The sequence below is a fragment of the Acanthopagrus latus genome, chromosome 20, assembly GCF_904848185.1.
Source record: "Acanthopagrus latus isolate v.2019 chromosome 20, fAcaLat1.1, whole genome shotgun sequence".
NCBI classification, from domain to species: Eukaryota; Metazoa; Chordata; class Actinopteri; order Spariformes; family Sparidae; genus Acanthopagrus; species Acanthopagrus latus.
In genome coordinates, this window is record NC_051058.1 from 13,240,479 (window position 1) to 13,258,237 (window position 17,759).

The window sequence follows — 17,759 nt, forward strand, 5'->3', positions numbered from 1 at the left end:
ATCTGTTTCTAGACAGAGTAGCCGTTTGCCCTTGTGTGTCACATTATAGTGTGTTATCACGTCAAGGATAATTGGAAGTGTGGGGGGGAATACCAAGCGGGGATACTGAGGGCAAAATGACGGCGAGGAAAAAAACAGTGAGAGCCAAGAACAATATTCAAGCTGCCTGCACAGAAGTGGCACAATATGTTACATGATCACAATTTTAAGTGCAGTATAATCACACTGTGTAATCAAATGCGGAGTCTTTATGGATGCTGGCAAGTCTATTAAGATTGAATTGAACTAGTCAGGACAAAAGGTACACTAGGCAACCCAATGGGCGGGTAAAATGTTGCCAAAGCATGTTTCTGTAAAAACCATTGATAGTTTTAAAGTGTATGTTGCAATTTAACCCAACTTATCTGTTTTTCTGGTGTCACAAGGCTGTGCTTATGCTCTGGTTAGGTTTAGGTTCAACAGCCACATGGTTAGGGTTGGGAAAACATCATGTTTGTGGCATAGTGTACCTGGTTTTGGTTGCCACAAACACGGCTCGAGACGGCTTGATTTCGAGCCATAAATGAGTGGCTTTTGTCGCCACACAAACATGGCTGGGAATTGTCCTGATGTCTTGAAAATATCCACCACCAGTGTTGAGCTCACGCGTGTTTATACGTCACGGCCCCTCATCAAAAATATCCAGAACACCAGTGGCGGACTCGTGATGTGCAAAAAGGGCAGTGAAAGGACACTCTACCAAGTTTTGGCACTTTGTGTAACCCTACTGTAGGCGTTTTTTTTCCAACATGTGGGAACACAATTTTAATCAACTGGTGATTTGCGCTAAAATCCCTCATGCTAAACTAAACCATAAATGTAAGAGACATAATGGATTAGTTGTTTAGAGCCAAATTATTTGTGCCATTTTCATATTTACTGCAGTTAACACCAAGGTAAAAAAAAAAAAAAGCGGTTGAAAGCTTTGAACAAATTGGACAATTATGATCATCAGCATGAAAGGACAGCGTGTTCCTGGTCTCTTATTATTGGATGAATTTACAAAGAGCTGACAGAAAGTCAAACATATAAAACTTTCATCTAACATTGATTACGTTTCCCTAAACTTAGCTGGGTCCTCATTCAATATCGATGAAAATAATGAGCATATTCCTGCATGTAGCCACTGTAGCCTGTCTATACTTGAGATAGTCATATAGTAAAGGTATACATACTGTAGATGATCAATAACATGATGTGAACAGAATATTCTTTATATTCTTTAAATATAGCACCCTCCCTGTGAAATTGCATGCATTCCCTTGAAAATGCCACCTTATATAATGACTTTGGAAGCAACCCAAATGGTAGCAACCGTCGAGCAGCTCATTATAATTACATCAAGAACGGAGCTAGTTTATATCACGCCTAAATATGTAAAAACCTACTCGAGGCCTGCCAGGGACATAAAGCGGCGATGGAGCCCCCCCCACCACCACGTCTATAGGCTTGTGTCGTAGATATACAGACTCTCACCTCGCCAGGGTAACACTGCAGGATATCTGCGGAGTGTTAAAACAATAGCAGCATTGCCGTGGTGCCAGAGCCACCTGGAACTGGACCATCTAAAATTAACACATACAGTATGACAAAAAAAAAAAAAATTGTGAAGTTCCAATGAAGCCCTGTTTCTGTAATCACGAAGGGCTTGCTTGTGGTGTTCCTCCAGGAGTCTGCCCACACACAGTCCATGTGCATATGCGCAGACTTAAAAGGAAAATACAAGGCTTACAGTACAAGAAAAGGAATTAACCGTTCCACATGACTGGCTGTGACACCTCCACTGTCACTTTGGTTCAGAGAGAAATATGCAGCATTGAAGAAAGATCAGGCTTGTACGATTGTTGCATGATGGCTAAATTCTCCCGGAGCATTTGAGGTGATGAGACAATGGCTGCTCAACACTCAGCACTATTTTTAAGATTAGCTCCACGGTGGCATTATGAAATGCAGTGCAGTCTTCACTTCTAGGGGTTTGTGCCGCGCAGAATGGTGGAACAACACTGCCCCCTGCTGGTTCCACCGCGCACAGCAGATCCATCGCAATCTCTCCACAGTGTGCATGAACATACTGTATGCATGCTGTGCTCGGTGAGGGAACAGTCTCTTTTTCCATTTGAGAGCATTAAATGATAGAACACTCTTCACTAACAGCTGACACAAGAGCAATTGCCAAATAAGCAGAGCCGTGCCATAAAGCAATTTACTCATCATGTTTGCTTGTTTGCTTCTCTAAATGCCAGCTGGCTGTGCCCACACTTTTGGGCGTGTCTGTATGTTTGTGTGTGCCCCCCCTCCCATATGTCGTCTGGTCGTGCAGTAATTTGCAGTGAATCACGAGCAATGAAGCAAAAAACTTTTTAAATGAAAGTCAAAGCAGCCCCAACAGCTGCAACACATTTGCATGTGTTTAATTTTTACAAAGTTTAATAAGTTGATGAATGCAAGATTTGTTTCCCCTTTTTGTTTTTGTTTTCATTGTGACCGATCAACTAATGCCAACATTCTGGGCTTCTTAAGTAAGAAACACATTTATAAGAAGAAGATAACCCTGAACAATTTGGTGGCAGTGATCCATTTTTTTTAATCAATCTTGTAACAAGTCACCACCCCAACTCAGCAGTGTACAGATCCATCAACCTACCTCCAAATGCTGTCATAGCGACACTAGAGCACAACAGTGCAACAGTGTTTTCGTGGTATCTTCCATCTGATCATAATGATTCTGTTTACAATAAGAAGCAGTAGTCGTTGTTAGAATGACCCTTAAAGGAATGACAGCAGGAGGGTTTTTGGGTTAAATGAAGGCATTATTATAGTATCACTAAATAATACGCCCTGACAGACATGAAACTCTCTCTGTGTTTATCTAAATATATTATATATACAGTGTATATACATTACAATAATGTGGTAAATGTCACTTCTGTATGCACACTTGGTGCAAAGAGTTAATAAAAATTATAATAATATTGTATCCGCGGCAATGAAAATTGATCACAATGAGCATTTTTCAGTAGTTTTTATTTTTACATGTTGACCTGACTGACATGTAGTTTGGGGCTGATTGTCATCTTTTCATTCTGCAATGAAGTGATTTCTTGTCTTACTCTGAAGTTTTGCCTCATGTGTCATGTGTTGCTTTTCAGTTCCTCCCTCTGTGTAACTTCCTGCCCTTTTTTCTGTGTTCACCCATGTCTTGTTTGTTAATCAGCCCTTGTGTGTGTGTGTGTGTGTGTGTGTGTGTGTGTGTGTGTGTGTGTGTGTGTGTGTGTGTGTGTGTGTGTGTGTGTGTGTGTGTGTGTGTGTGTGTGTGTGTGTGTGTATATATATATAGTCTGTGTTTTGCCTGATGTCTTTGTCAGATCATGCGGTGTTAGTCACCTGTGTTGTTTCCTGAGCTTCTTCCAGCATCTCCACATGGTGTGTTTTTTCTGGTTTTTGTTCCAGGCTTTATGTTTCTTGCTTTATTCCTCATGTTGTTCCTGAGTTGTACTTTGCTCCTCTTGGCTGACACGTTTTTACCTTTTGCGTTGCTACTTTGTGTTTTTGGCATTTTGCTATTCTTGGTTTTTGGGCTTGTATGATCTTTTGATGTGAGCTTTTCATTAAATAAAGCTTGTGTCTGCCATTCCAACAAAGTATACAATAAAACAGTTCTTTGAAAATGAAAATATATCATATCAGACAATATCGCTCTGTGGTATGATGATTTTGACACACTTGATAGCCTGTCCCATCTTTTTAAAAAAGAATTTGAACACGTAAAATATAGTTGTGAGGGAATAAAGCCAGTAATCTGTTGATCTTTACAAATCAAGACTTTATAATCTGACAATGCCAGAGCCATCAGTGCTGGATGAAAAGGTTTTAAAAGAATATTTGAAAAGTAAAATTAAATAGTGTATTCTGAGAATCCTACACCTCCATTATCACCTCTCACCACAGGTGAAACAACGAACATAAATCTCATATCTCAAATCTCATAAATCTCTTTGTAAGGAGACCAAACGCAATCTTGATTGCATCCCGATGTTTTTTTCCACCATCCTTTTAAACTACCTTCCTCCTCTCCTATCAAAAAAAAAAACAACCCCAGGTGGAGGAATACAGGTGAAGTGGAAGGTAGCCAAGGGAAAGTGGAGGCTGTTTTGGGCCGTTTATTTACAACATCATCAAAAATAGATGTGTGCTACTGAGGCGATGGACCTGTACCAGCTCACAATATGCCTTGGAGGAGATCTAAGTTTGGAGTGAGCTCAGAATAAACGCCCATTAACCTGAAACTGCTGACTGTCTTCATACATTTTCACTCACAGTTGCGAGCTTCGTGCTTTTCACCACAATGTCCTATTCTCTCTTTACTCACAGATAAGTGAGACGACTCGTACCATCCTCCATTATCAGCACAGCGAGACACACGGCACAAACATCTTCTTTCTTTTTTCTGGGTCACTGAGGAAACGAGAGATGAGTTTTCCAGCTCCAGGACACACGTCTCCTTCCTGTCCTGTCCAGACAGATGCCAAACCCCAACCCCACAGCAAGTTCCCATTACTTTTGTCTAATCAAAGTCACTTCTCCCTGTTGCTAATCACAACCAAACTGACCTTGTTCTTGCCTTAGGGAAACTGTGAGTTAACCATGAGGCTTAATGGTCTGAGGTTTCTCCTTTTTTTTTTTTTTCTTCCTTCTGCATCTCTGATATGCAAATCAATGCAGCAAGGTGCTCCCGAAAATCTAATCAGAACATCAGTTCTCTGGGGGAAACCTGTGGTGAAAGTGTGGAGTTTTCTATTCTCGATTGTTCTTGAGTTATGAACATGTCTACAGACAGACCGAGAAAACAGAGTAATGTTACATTAAATCAGTTTTATTCTCTGCACTTCTTTCCGAGAATCTGTCGACGTCTGGTTGCAAAGCTGAAAATACTCCAGTTTTTGTCGAAGGTAATACGATGTGTTCAGTGTCCCCGTAGGATGACGGGAGGGCAGGAGGGGTCGATGGGTCCTGCGGGTTCACTTCACTGTAAGTGACCCGGCACAGAAAGAAAATCAGTGACACAGACGATACAGAACAAAGAAGGAGATATTTGTGAGAGGAAATAAACTAGATGTGAAAAGAGGTTAGTTTCACAGTGGTAGGCAGGGCTGACGGCAGCATAAATATTTGATGTCACCTAACATGTTTTCATGGCCAGGTTGGTTTGTTTGTCTCTTCCTAGATGTCTCTAAAATGGAATGCATTGACTTTATTTAGAAAAAAAAAAATACACTTTTAATCAACCCAACTGCTGTAAACCCAAAAATATAACGGTTCAGGTTGATAGTAGGAACATATGAATGTGTTTTAGCACAACAAAATAATACACTGGGAAGGCACATCCTCACAAAGATTAACTTGTTCATAATAATGGTAGATATTATTGTTAAACTTTGGCTAATATTATATATAGCTCTGTTAAGCATTTATTAAACAATTGCAATGTTTTAAAAAGGTCATTTGCAGCTTTATAATAAACAACTGCTTGATAAATGGTTTATAAAGAATTTGTTTGTTTACTGTGAAACCAGTATTAAGTGCAATTAACTATAAATCTACCATTTTAATATTGATGATGTTGATATGAAGTATTGTTAAAAAGTGTAGTTAACAAAAAAAGATGAGTAATTTCTCTGGTCATGTCTAAAGTATCATTCTAAAAGTCGTGTGAAGCAGCCCCATGATTCAGCAGGTCAGAGAAGCAGGTGCAGGGTTGTGTTTCCACTAGATGGTACTGCAGTCTCTCTTTATTTCATTAAAGGCTGTAAGAGGCACCAGCCTTTCCTTTTCTTCCATGGTGATCAGGGACGCTTATGATACAACTGCTGCTTCCAGAATACATTATTTATCGAACACCATCATATTCTGTAGATAACAACTAAAAGGATTTACTTTATTGGGGTAAACACTGCAACCACAATCTGTTACTGTGGCCAAAATATATCAAGAGCCTTGGCTTAGATTTTCAGGCTAAAAGAATTTCAGTCAGTGAACTTTAAAATATAACAGGGTACAGTAAATCTGAGAGGTCTTCAGATGTTATAAAGTCATAAAATAGGAAAACAAAACATACACAGCTACACAAAATGTTCTCAAATCTTTCAATTTCCTTCTTGAGGCATCTGAGAAATATCTAAATCTGAGAAGCAGGGATGCACGTTATCAGGATTTCCTTGGGGCACTCCGGGTCGTGCTGGGGTGACACGGGTCGCTGGTTTTTGCGCAGACTTGCAGGGTCTGTGCCGACTCAAGTTGCCTGCTGTTGTCTGAGCGTGAGGGGGGTGTGCGGGGATGCCATGAGATTTTGTGGCTTCTTGATTGCCTGAGTGATTGAGCGTTTTTTGCCGATATTCAATAGGTTGATATTTTCCAACTAATTTTGGCCGATCGTTAATGCTGATACCGATATATGCCATTTTTTTCCCCCTACATAATTGCAGAGAACATAAAGTCTCTCGCATAGTGGAACCTTTCAAAATGTACAAACTCACCGGACAGGCGGCGATAATTTATTGGATGATAACAAAGACATGCCAATGATTACTGTCCATCCCTCCGGAGAAAGGGGGCATCTTTCTTTGGTTCAACTCATGGGGATGAACAAATTATTGTCGCATTGTTTGTGTCAAGGCTCACTTATCAATATTATCGTTCTACAGGGTAGAATGTTATACATATATTGTTGGTAAACAGAGAAGAATACTTTTGGTGGTATGGCGAGACAGTATGGGAAATATAACCAAATAGGGTGCTTGGTTACATTGATATATGTTACAATATGGCAGATGTACTCAAAACTTGATTACATACCACTGAACTCTCAAACTATTATGTTGCTTTCCGTTAGAGGACAGTAGTTGAGGTCGCATGAAATTCATGCTGAACAGTTATTGAAGGTGACCAGATCTCCCAATGGGAGGAAAATAGTATCAAAACATCCCTATGAATATAAAGTTGTCACTTTAGATGCAAACACCTCTGAGCTGTAACCACCTCCTCCTTTGACCATTTTTTTTTTTTCATTTTTCTTTTGACTTCATTTATGATTTGTCACATTTTGGCAAAAACTGCATGAACAAACATATTGTCCATCCATATGCTCAGCATGCTCCCAACACACTGTTGTTGGGGCTTTTGGCAAAAGAAGTGTTTGGGCCATACTGACTGAAAATATGGCTGAAAACACAGTCCTCCATTCCTCTGTGTTTGTATTCCACAGGCACAGTGTTTGGCGAGGATGTATGCCGCGTACAGGGTTCATGTTATGGCACAATTGTGGTATCAAAAACAGAAAGCTTACAGATGGAGAGTGTGGGATAGGTTTGAGAGGGTTCTACAGTTGTTTTTATATCTTTGATTGTCACTGAAACGAGACTTGAGTAAACTAAGCTGATCAAAGACATCCTCGAGCAGCCTACAGTTCGCATGTCTACACTGACACATTCACACCTGTATGTGTTATAGGCTACGTAGCATATTGATATTTCTACAAAACGGGTCATATCACAAACACATTATATGTATACCTGACTTTCATATCAGGAGGTTGATGGGGATGGTCGTGTAGTCAAGCAGCCAAGCCAGCGACCGCAGCGACATCAACTAATGTTTTTTGTGCCTCAACCTAACCAGACAATAAGCACAGTGTTGTCACAAGATACATATTGAAAACTGAACCTAATGAAACATAACATTCCAACACAAGTAAGAAAGTTTTAACATATTTGTGGTTTGCAGAAACTTACATTTTCAACATTTTGGTAGCCACCTTCGGCTGATTTTTGGGAGAACCAGCGAACTTTCAACAGCTGCCTTTCAAGCTTGCAGGTGGTGAGTACTAGATACTAGCAAGTATTTTGCATTGTAATACTTTAATATAGCTGGATGAGGCTGTACATGTTGTTGTTTTAATTAGAATGTTAGTTAAGTAAACAATTTAAACTATAGAAACGAAGCACTCACATTAAACACCTTAATTATGTAGATGAATATAAATGTGATAGATACGATCAACAAAATGACTGAACTGGGCCTTTAACAAGAAATTAATCCTTTCAACATGAGATGAGTTATGGCTCCCTGCCCGTGCAGCGGAGACTGGCCTAGAGACCCGGTAATTGGTCAGTGTTGATCCTGTGATATACAATGATATCGATTACCCGCTAATAAATCTCATCCTGCAAGTGTTCCTGCGCAGCGAAGGCTTCAGTGTTCTTGAGGGACACAACAAATGAATGATCACCGTAAAGGGTCGGAGATGGATATTGCTGAGGGGAAGCTTTCACGGGGGTAATAAAGAGTCCTGGCGTGAATGAGTGCGCGGGGGGGGGGCGGCTCTTCCTGCTGCTGATTCTGTATGGATTTTTCATTTGTTTAAGTAGAGCATATCATATACAGGAAGTCCAACATTAGCCACCATCAATGGAAACTTAACAGCTGATGGCTTCCTCGCCTCGGCTGGGGCCTTTAACGAGCAGCTATCAATCACATCCTGAAGCCGTGGCACTATATCACTGTGTTGTTGTTTAAATGTGTTACATAAGACACATTATTTATATCAGGTGTGCTGGTCAGTCAACAATCCTGCAGATGTAGAGAATAAATATTTAACGGTCAGCACTGTCCACGTTCTGCTGAGAGGTATTGACTTATCGGTCTACTAGTCATAATCCGATGCATTTCCAAGGCATCGTCCAATAATCTCTAAACACTTCATTGCCACGTGGTAAACAACACGACCAAATACAAATTGGACAAGAGGGAAAAACTCAACCCGGACACCGCGAGAACTGGTCGATGTAACAGTGTTGGCGTTTCCGTTATGGTAAGCTCTTAATGGCTCTTTGCATCACAATAAATAGACAAATCAATGTCTGAAAGCTCGTCCTTTTACTTAGTGTTGGAAATGTGACATGAATCACATCTGGTCGGAAGAGTTTTTATTATAATGCAGTCCTCTGGGCACTTGCAATTAATCCGTCAGTCATGCGCCCAATCCATTGGATTTGTTGGCATGCTCTGTCGCGTAGACTACAGGGAGTTTGGACACAATATAAGGTGTATAAATCAATAAGACTTCATTTACATTTTGAAGGAAATTGATACATTTTGTTGCTGAACAATCACAGCATACAGTATTTTAGTGGTGATAAGACAATTCATTACATGTACAGTATCAGTTTGCTAAGTGGCAGCTTACCAAATATAGTTTGACACCGATTCACTTTACTGATCAGGTTGTCCTGAGTTTTTCTTATTTAATATTCGTAGACAGCTACATATCTTTCCCTTCTCTACAACACAACTGCTCGTCTGCCTCACTCTTTGGTTAGTCTTACCACATGAGGAAGACAACGCTTGTGCCGCTCAAGTTCAGCTGAGAGGCCTGGGGCAACCTAAAGATTAAAGAAACAGAGAATGGCTGATAAATGGAAAGTTGTTGGCACTGTAAGGTCCTTGTTGCATAAATTTGACCAATGTTTGTATCATTGGTCATTTCAAAGGATAAGTTTACCCAAAAATGAAGGTTCAGTGATTATCTCCTCACCTTCCCTGCTAATGTAAAGCCAGGTGAAGTTTAATTTCTGGAGCTTCACAGCAAAACAGCATTGCTGCATTGTTCTAAACAACTGGAGTAGATGAGGGCTTGTTTTAAAAACGTTATAGACAACCAGAATAAAAACAAAAACTAAATGCAGTACATTTGACACAATCCAAATATCTGGAAGTCCTGAGATCCTATATGTGAAAAGACTTTTTTTGGGGGCGATCTGGGGCTTCCATAGTTTTTTGGTTTTTGTTTTATTTTTATTTTTTTCTATTTTTAAAACATGTCCCCATGAACTTCAGTTGTTTAGGAAAACACAGCAATGCTGTTTGGTTGTCAGGCTCCAGAAATGTGTTTGTAGACTACAGGAACCTTCAACCAACTTTCTGTCAGCATGAAGGTCAGCAGATAATGACTGATTTTCCCTTTTTTTGAGTGAACTTATCCTTTTAATAATATCTTTTCCTTAAGGCTGATGTTTTCATTTCTTGTCATAAATACAGAGATGATCTTTAAGACATCCTGTGTGCTGAGAAGTGTGTGAATGTTCTGAGTCAGCAATCAAACAAAGTATAAACTGTCAATTTAATACAAACTGATGGAGACATTTCTTTATACTGGTAGTTAATCTGCAATCTGCAAGGTCCAAACCCATGTAATTATTATACCGAGTGAGTGCTCCCGTCTCATTTCTCACTCATTCTCTCAATCTGATTTTTCAGAAAAAACAAACTTTGATGGGAAAACCTGTCAACAGCTCTCACAACTTTATAAGGCAGCTGCAATTTCAGATAAAAAAAAGCAATATGATTTTTTTTCCAATACATTGGAACTTAACTTTGTGCTGCTCAATTCCAGAGATTTAAATACCTTGAAACTTTTAAACCCATTCCTTAAAATGAAAGCACCAGAGGCTGCTCATAGTGTCAGTGAGATAGTGAGACACTTAAATAAATCGCTGCAGTTTAGCTGATAGACTGTAGATACACGTGACACAGGCCTGCAGGTCACATCAATACATAATGAGCTGAGCGATAATAAGTGAACTCTATCCAGTTTCTGGCGGGTTGGATGTTAAATGTGAACGCCGTTAAGGGCTCTGTTCAGGTTATTGTGCGCATAGTCGCGTGACGTCACGCCCTCACGCGTCGCATCTGGAGCCCTCTCAGTTGTTCATCAGAGAGGAGAGCGGTCCGGATCAAAACGGCGCCGTTTTGTCTTCGCACCTGCCGGAGGTGGATGTACTTTTTCATTTTGATCCACATGTTGGGAATTTCGTGCGCTTCCAGTGCGTAAAAGGGGACGTGACGGACGATTCAAGTTGAATTCCCCCTCGGGAAGTTGGACTGATCAGAGTTGCATTGAAGTTTTGTGGGGGGGTTTTTTCTTGGTCCGGCAGCTCCTGTGTCGGGACATGTCCGAAATGGTACAGAGTCGGCGCGTGGCGTCCGAAACTCCGGCAGGTTCGCGCGGTGCGGTTTCAGCTGGCGCACTCGGGTCCGGAGTTGGGATTGTCGCTCTTGGATCTACAGGATGCCGGATCATCACTTGAACTCGCGCGGTGTGGAAGAAAAGCGGATCTGTGTGACGAGTTGGCTCAAGATTTTCTTCTAATTAAAAAAAAAACTCTTTGAAAAAACATTAGAATTCGCCTAAAGCGCAATGATTCTGACAACTTTTGTGATTGTATTGTCCTTCCTGGGTGAGTGACGTTTTAATCTGTTGGATTTCTATGTTTCGGCTGTGATGTATATTTAACAACTGCGCTTTGTTTCATTAAAGTTAATGTGAATTGTTTGGGGGGGTTTTTTTGTTTGTTTTTTTTTCTAAATTTGTTCCCAATTACGCACGATGTAGGGGTCAGAAAGTTTGTCCAGCGCGCAGTGCGTTTTTGTGCATCAGTTTGCAACAATACTCTCGGTTATTCCCTTTCTGTGCACAACAATGTCGACAAACTAGAAATATTTCTGACTTCCCTCAGACTCAGTGTTCACCTTGAGGGGAGACAGCAGCAGCAGCAGCAGCAGCTCCTCCCGGGTCCGTCTGGATTGCGTAAAGGCCAGTGAGCAATGTCTAAAGGAGTACAGCTGCAGCACCAAGTACCGGACGATGAGGCAGTGCGTGGCGGGGAGGGAGAGCAACTTCAGTGCGGTCACCGGTCCCGAGGCGCAGGGCGAGTGCCGCAACGCGATAGATGCCATGAAGCAGAGCCCCCTGTACAACTGCAGGTGTAGGAGAGGCATGAAGAAGGAGAAGAACTGTCTCCGGATCTTCTGGAGCATATTTCAGAGTTTACAGGGTATGCACTGACCCAGACCAACCTATGAATCATTATTTGATCGATTAATACGATCAATCTATAGCTGAAAGTGTGCGTTTATGACGGTGGGGGAAAATATTCAGGTATTTTATTATGAAAAAATATCCAATCACTGTGCAGAAATATAATCAGAAAAACGTACTTTATATCAAAATGAAAGCACAGAACACATCGTGCAGGCTGAATATCACTGTTTCATAATAATTTACACTATTAGAAAATTAACACTGATGCATTCATGTGTACTAAGTGGTATGACGGTGCTGTAGCTGGTTATGGTGGAGCTGTTTTACGACTTCGAAGTAGCTTATGTAGATAAGAAATATTAAAATAATGTACAAGTTTAAAATAATGTTTCAGTTCAGAAGCCTGAATATTTAAAGGTGCAGTTTTGGGAGAGGGATTTTAATCGGAAGACAAAAATCTTCATTGCGTACATTAACAGAATAAACAAAGTGACAACACAATGTCATACTGCTTTGCTTTGTTTATATGTAGCAGACACTGCCACCTTTCCAGTTTCAAACCTTATTTTCCTACGAGGAAGCCTTAAAATAAAACAAATACTTTCTGAATTCATTTTCCAAAACTACATATATGCCCCTTTAATTCACATAGTATAGTGATCCATGCAATGAAGCAGCATCAGACCTACCTACGTGAGACGGATTTGATTGTAGGCTACTTAAATTTACCCAAGATCAGCCTTCTTCCCATGCTGTACTGAATAATTATATGACAGCATATCAATATTTACAAAATAAGAACTCATGTATGCATCAACATGTGTGATTTACAGCCCCTATCCAGTTACCCCTTCAGTGTATTTCATATAATAATGTTTAAGATGATCGAATAACATTCACCCCCATATCACAATGTCGATCACATATTGTTGACAGTCATTTGTTTCCCGTGCAGGTAACGACTTGCTGGAATACTCCCCGTACGAACCAGTCAACAGCCGCCTCTCAGATATTTTCCGCCTTGCCCCCATCATAGCCGGTAAGATTGCTGCGTTTACATCACTGACATTCCTCAGGTTTTAAATTTGGACCCTGCAAAGTTAAGTTGATGCATTCACGGAGACATTATCTCCCAGTTGTTGCCTTAGAACCCAGTTTAAGTCGCCACATCAGCCCCACAAATCTGTCACTGTTTGACAACCGCTCTTTTCTATTGCCGTCTGGTTTCGGGGCTGCAGCTTTCAACGCCCATTATCCTTCACAAAAGCTTTTATCTGCCACTGTGACTGACCGTACACAAAGCAGAGTAATTTGGTGTATTTCGCTTTCAGCTCTCAAAGCGATGATGAGAGGGTCTGCGTGTTTTTTTTTCCCCCCACTATCACAGTACTAGTGCTGGAAGTAGCATTTATGTGCTAGTTTTGGATTAATCATCCTTTTAGAGTAGAGCATGTGTTGTTGGAGCTCGCAGGGCCACATGCCTGGGTTTAAAAAAGGCAAGAAATTCGGACCAGAAAATGTTGCTTGTTTGTCGTTTTTGAGCCATACACATCCTCAAAAAGCCAACGGAGTGAAGGTGGACTTGGGGAGCATGCACCTAGGCTGGGCCAACATTTTCATCTTCTGGGATCACATGCACACACATCCACATACACACAGAGGAGCAATTAACCATCTGTCTGCATTCAATGGCACTGATGGAACAAGAGCTCTGTGTGTGTGTGTGTGTGTGTGTGTGACAAGTGCAGCACTCTCTGGCACTCTTCAATGTTGGGCTTTTGGGCTGGACGATGGCGTCTGCAGCACCAGCCAGCGACCATTGCAGCAAAAAAAAAAATGGTCATTTGATTCTCTCTCTGGCTCTTTCTCCTTCTCTCCTTCTCTCTCTCTTTGGCTCTCGCTATGATTGAATCCACTTAGCGTATCGCAGTGGCTCTGCTCCACATGCGATGACATAATGGTGAACTGTATTTCAAAAAGGGAGAGTGAAGAAATGTTTTTTATTGGAATTCAGATTTCGTCCCCCCCACCCACCCCTTCCCGTGCCGGAATAGCGCAGAAGTAATACAGAGATAGGTCTAGCAATGCGAGACTAAGAAGAATTGGAAGAAAATTGAAATTGGAAAAGTGGTTAAGGATTCATGAGGCTTTCAGATGATGGGTCTGCTTGTAAAACAAAACAGGAATTATTAAAAGGCCAAGAAGACAGATCATCTTGAAATGTGCAGGTCATTATTTAATGAAAATCATTTGTGCGATGTGGCTCAGATGAGGCAGCACATCCAACGGAACAAATGTTTTAATCTTGATGAAGATTTAATCTGCTGCAAATGTGCTACTCTGTCAAAGTCAGTGCCTCACAATGGGGAAGACATGGGCGTTTCTTATCATTATTAGACACCATCATGAGAAATCACCAATGTGTATGCGAGCAACATAAATCTGGATGCAGAGATGGAGTCGGAGCTAAGTAGCCAGTGTAATGTATAGCTGTGTGTAAACAGCCAAAGGGGTACTGAGAAAAGAAGAGAAAAAAATCACTTAATGGGTTAGATATCAGGAATCCATTTGCCATAAGTGACCTCATTCCTGTCTGCAGCTAAGCCAGGCCTTAGGCCATCCACAGTGTAAGGTAATGCACATGTGAGCCAGCATAGAATAATCCATACCACATCCTATAGGGCCAACTGCTAAGACATGATGCTCACTACTCGAACAGTTGAAAATCAATGCTTGATATCATATACATGTAAGCCTTTTTTATTCCAAATAAATCACATGACAACTATGAAATGAGCAGATGCACCTACCTATTGTCTACTATTAACCCCTCCTACTAGCCAGATGTTATGTAATAGCTTTACATGTACAAGATAGATGGTCATTTATAGTCATTATACAGCACAGGGTTGTGTAATGAAATCAGTTTGTAAACTCCTTCATGCTACACAATTTTACGAAACACGTATATTTATTTATACACAAAAAAACATCTAGTGTATCTTTTGAATCTGCATCAGGGTGTGTGTAAACAGCTGCTACAAAATGGTGGTGATAATGCAGTCGGCCTCTTCACATCAAAAGTTTGACATCTTGGAAACACTATCTATCCACCTTGACTGCATGAGCACCAAGCATCAATGTTGTAAACACAGCTGTAGTCCAGCGCTCTGTCGGCTCTTATCACTGTCTACCTGTTGATCGGAGATGCCGTGGTGGAGACAGGTCTAGATAGCAACAACAGTCTCTGATTTTAGGTTGCTTTGCCAGCCCAAATCCCATTTTGTCCATTTCCTTTTCCTGTAACCAGACATTAGCCAGGTGCAGCCTTAATCTGAGAACCGACTTATTCTATGAGAACTCAAATTCTACACTATAAGTGACTGCTCTGCAGCGTTCTTGTTCCAAAGTTTCACTGTTTGTTTGAACATCTTATTTTACGAGGATTCTAATTATCTTTAATATGATCCGTTTATTGCCATCCTTCAGCAAGTAGACAGCGTTGGAGGTCAGTTTCTGCCTTTACCTGACAATACAGGGAATCAAAAACTGCAGTAACAGTCATGAATATACATACAATATTTGTTGAGTTTTTCTGAGTGATGTCTTTATTAGTTCATCGTTGAAAAATCATGTTCAAACTTCACAGTTGAAATGGTGATGACTAGGCCCAGGCAGGGGTGGGGACTCATCCATTCATCAAACTTGTTTTCCAGCAGATTCATGACCTCCTCCTAACTCTTCTTCGTTGATCGTAGTCACAATCAACTTAATTCACCACGGTAAGGACAATGTTCTTGAACAAGGACCACTCCTGCAGGACCTCATTCTTGTATCACTTAGTAGAGGAGCTGATTGTGAAATTGAAGGCCCCACTGATATCCAGATCATGGAACCTCTTGTCCACTTGTGTTTCCAGGCCTGTTCTGTGAGGGTGGATGACCTACAATGAACAGACCTTTGTAGGAAGAGCCTTCGCCCACCTTTACTGCAGTCATTTGGGGCCAGACCAACAAGTCTGTGCAGTACAAATAATAATACAAACCATGTTTTTATTTTTTTTTTATTTTTTTTGAAGAGGAGAGGGAAAGGATTTCAGTTTTACACTTAGGCATTCAACTTTCGCTGGGATCTGCTTCACTGCTCCTCCCTCAGCACTTCTTGGACATCTTGCCCTCTCCCTTTCATCTCTTCCTCATGGTTGGTGTTGAAGACTCCAAGTCCTTTGGGATCAGCGAGGTCCTGAAGGAGGCGAGACAGGAATTCACCTCTTGGAAAAAGCTACAATGTGGTCAAAATAACCATTACCTTAACCCTAAATCACTGACAACTGACCAAGTCCATAGAACTTTCTGCTTGGTGGCCCTTCCCCAGATTGCATTCTTGAAGGTCGTCATAACAATGTCTACTTTGCCATCAGCAATAGGAACCAGGTCCAGGAACTGATTGAAGACCTGTCCCTCTTAATCCCAGAATATTTAGCTTTCACAATTCATTATCAGAAACACTAATTTATGGGATTATAACATCAACAAATATCAACCTTCCAATAGCTGACAGGCGAATCAAGTTGCCTGGAGAAAGACACATCTGTGCTCTCATAGACTTCCAGGCAAATTGCCTGTGATGATCTGCTCTCAAAGCCAATCGGCTCAAGCATGTCAATGATGCTTTCTATGGTTAATCGTTTGGTCAGTCTTGACATTGGCAGAAGAGGCATGTCTGTAACTTATTAAACAGTTCTTTTAATTAACTTCAAGGCTGAATTTCGTCTTAAGTAACAGGTGACTTTTATTTTCCTAAAGTAATTTCACCCTACGATCAACCAGACAAACAAGGTTTGGGTGGTTTGTGTAGTGGGCTACTTCATTTTTATAAGCCAGTGAACCCACCAAAGATTGTCTCTCGCTCCAACACAACAGTGGGCTCAAAGGAGTAGATCACTGAGATGCCTGTAAATTACAAAATCATTAGAAGATTATTTGAATTTACTTATATTATTATGTACTTGCTGTTGGAATTTGACCCACAAGATACAAGAGATGCAAGGCATCCTGGTGATATTCTAAAGCCCCCTTTGCACAGCATTTCTTAGGTACAAGCTTGTTGATGAAACACTTCTAAAACGTAGAGCAATCAATTATCACTTTTGCTAAATAGCTACAAGGCACCTGATTGTTTATTCTTTATTATTTTTGTGAATTTTTTGTAATCATTAAATTAATCACACAATACAGGATGTAACACAATAAGAACACAAAATGACAAGATGGTGATGATTATTTATCGATGGTTATTCATGATATCACAAATTTCAAAAATAGTAACTCTACCTTGCTGTGAGTGGTAAAGTCTTTAAGTGAGACATATTCCGCCACTCTGGATCGAATTCAGTGCTGCATGCTGATGTCTTGTCCTTCTCAAGGCACTGAAGAAGAGAAATGAGGGCCCTCTTCCTGAGATATCTGCTTCTCTGACCTGCCCTGCTTCTCCATCTCTCTGTGTTTGCTGTCAGTCTCATCTGTTGCTTGTGCCCTCGCTATATCTCCCACAGCAGTATGCTGACTGCTGTCCTTCACCTCCTCATCCTTCCTTCATCCGCCTTTTAACTACAACTATACCTTCCTAACTTTCTCTTGCTGCTTAAGCAAGTCTTTTGAGTCTTTGAAAATATTTTTCAAATGATGAATTCCTCAGTCCAAAGAGGGAGTAGACATCCAATATTAGACTTAGAAAACTAACATTAATGTTATACCCTGGCACAGGCAGTCTATACTGCAGCTACAGCTACATCTGCTAACCCCTATAAACTACTGTCATCTAATTTAAACTTTTAGCCATCCTT

At 40.8% G+C, this 17,759-nt stretch overlaps 1 protein-coding gene and 1 long non-coding RNA gene across 2 annotated transcripts in view; one reads left to right on the forward strand and one right to left on the reverse strand.

The window, feature by feature from the left end:
- The first annotated feature begins 10,761 nt into the window (after positions 1–10,761).
- The window catches only part of gfra1b (gdnf family receptor alpha 1b), a 29,539-nt gene continuing 22,541 nt past the window's right edge, over positions 10,762–17,759 (forward strand). The window contains exons 1-3 of the mRNA XM_037080997.1: positions 10,762–11,330; positions 11,610–11,927; positions 12,870–12,953. Coding sequence (XP_036936892.1) covers positions 11,291–11,330; positions 11,610–11,927; positions 12,870–12,953 — 442 coding nt within the window. The 5' untranslated portion in view covers positions 10,762–11,290. The remainder of the gene's footprint in view (positions 11,331–11,609; positions 11,928–12,869; positions 12,954–17,759) is intronic.
- Positions 15,500–17,759, reverse strand: part of LOC119009590 — a 30,697-nt gene continuing 28,437 nt past the window's right edge. Inside the window, exon 3 of the long non-coding RNA XR_005071767.1 lies at positions 15,500–16,156. This is a non-coding gene — a long non-coding RNA (uncharacterized LOC119009590). The remainder of the gene's footprint in view (positions 16,157–17,759) is intronic.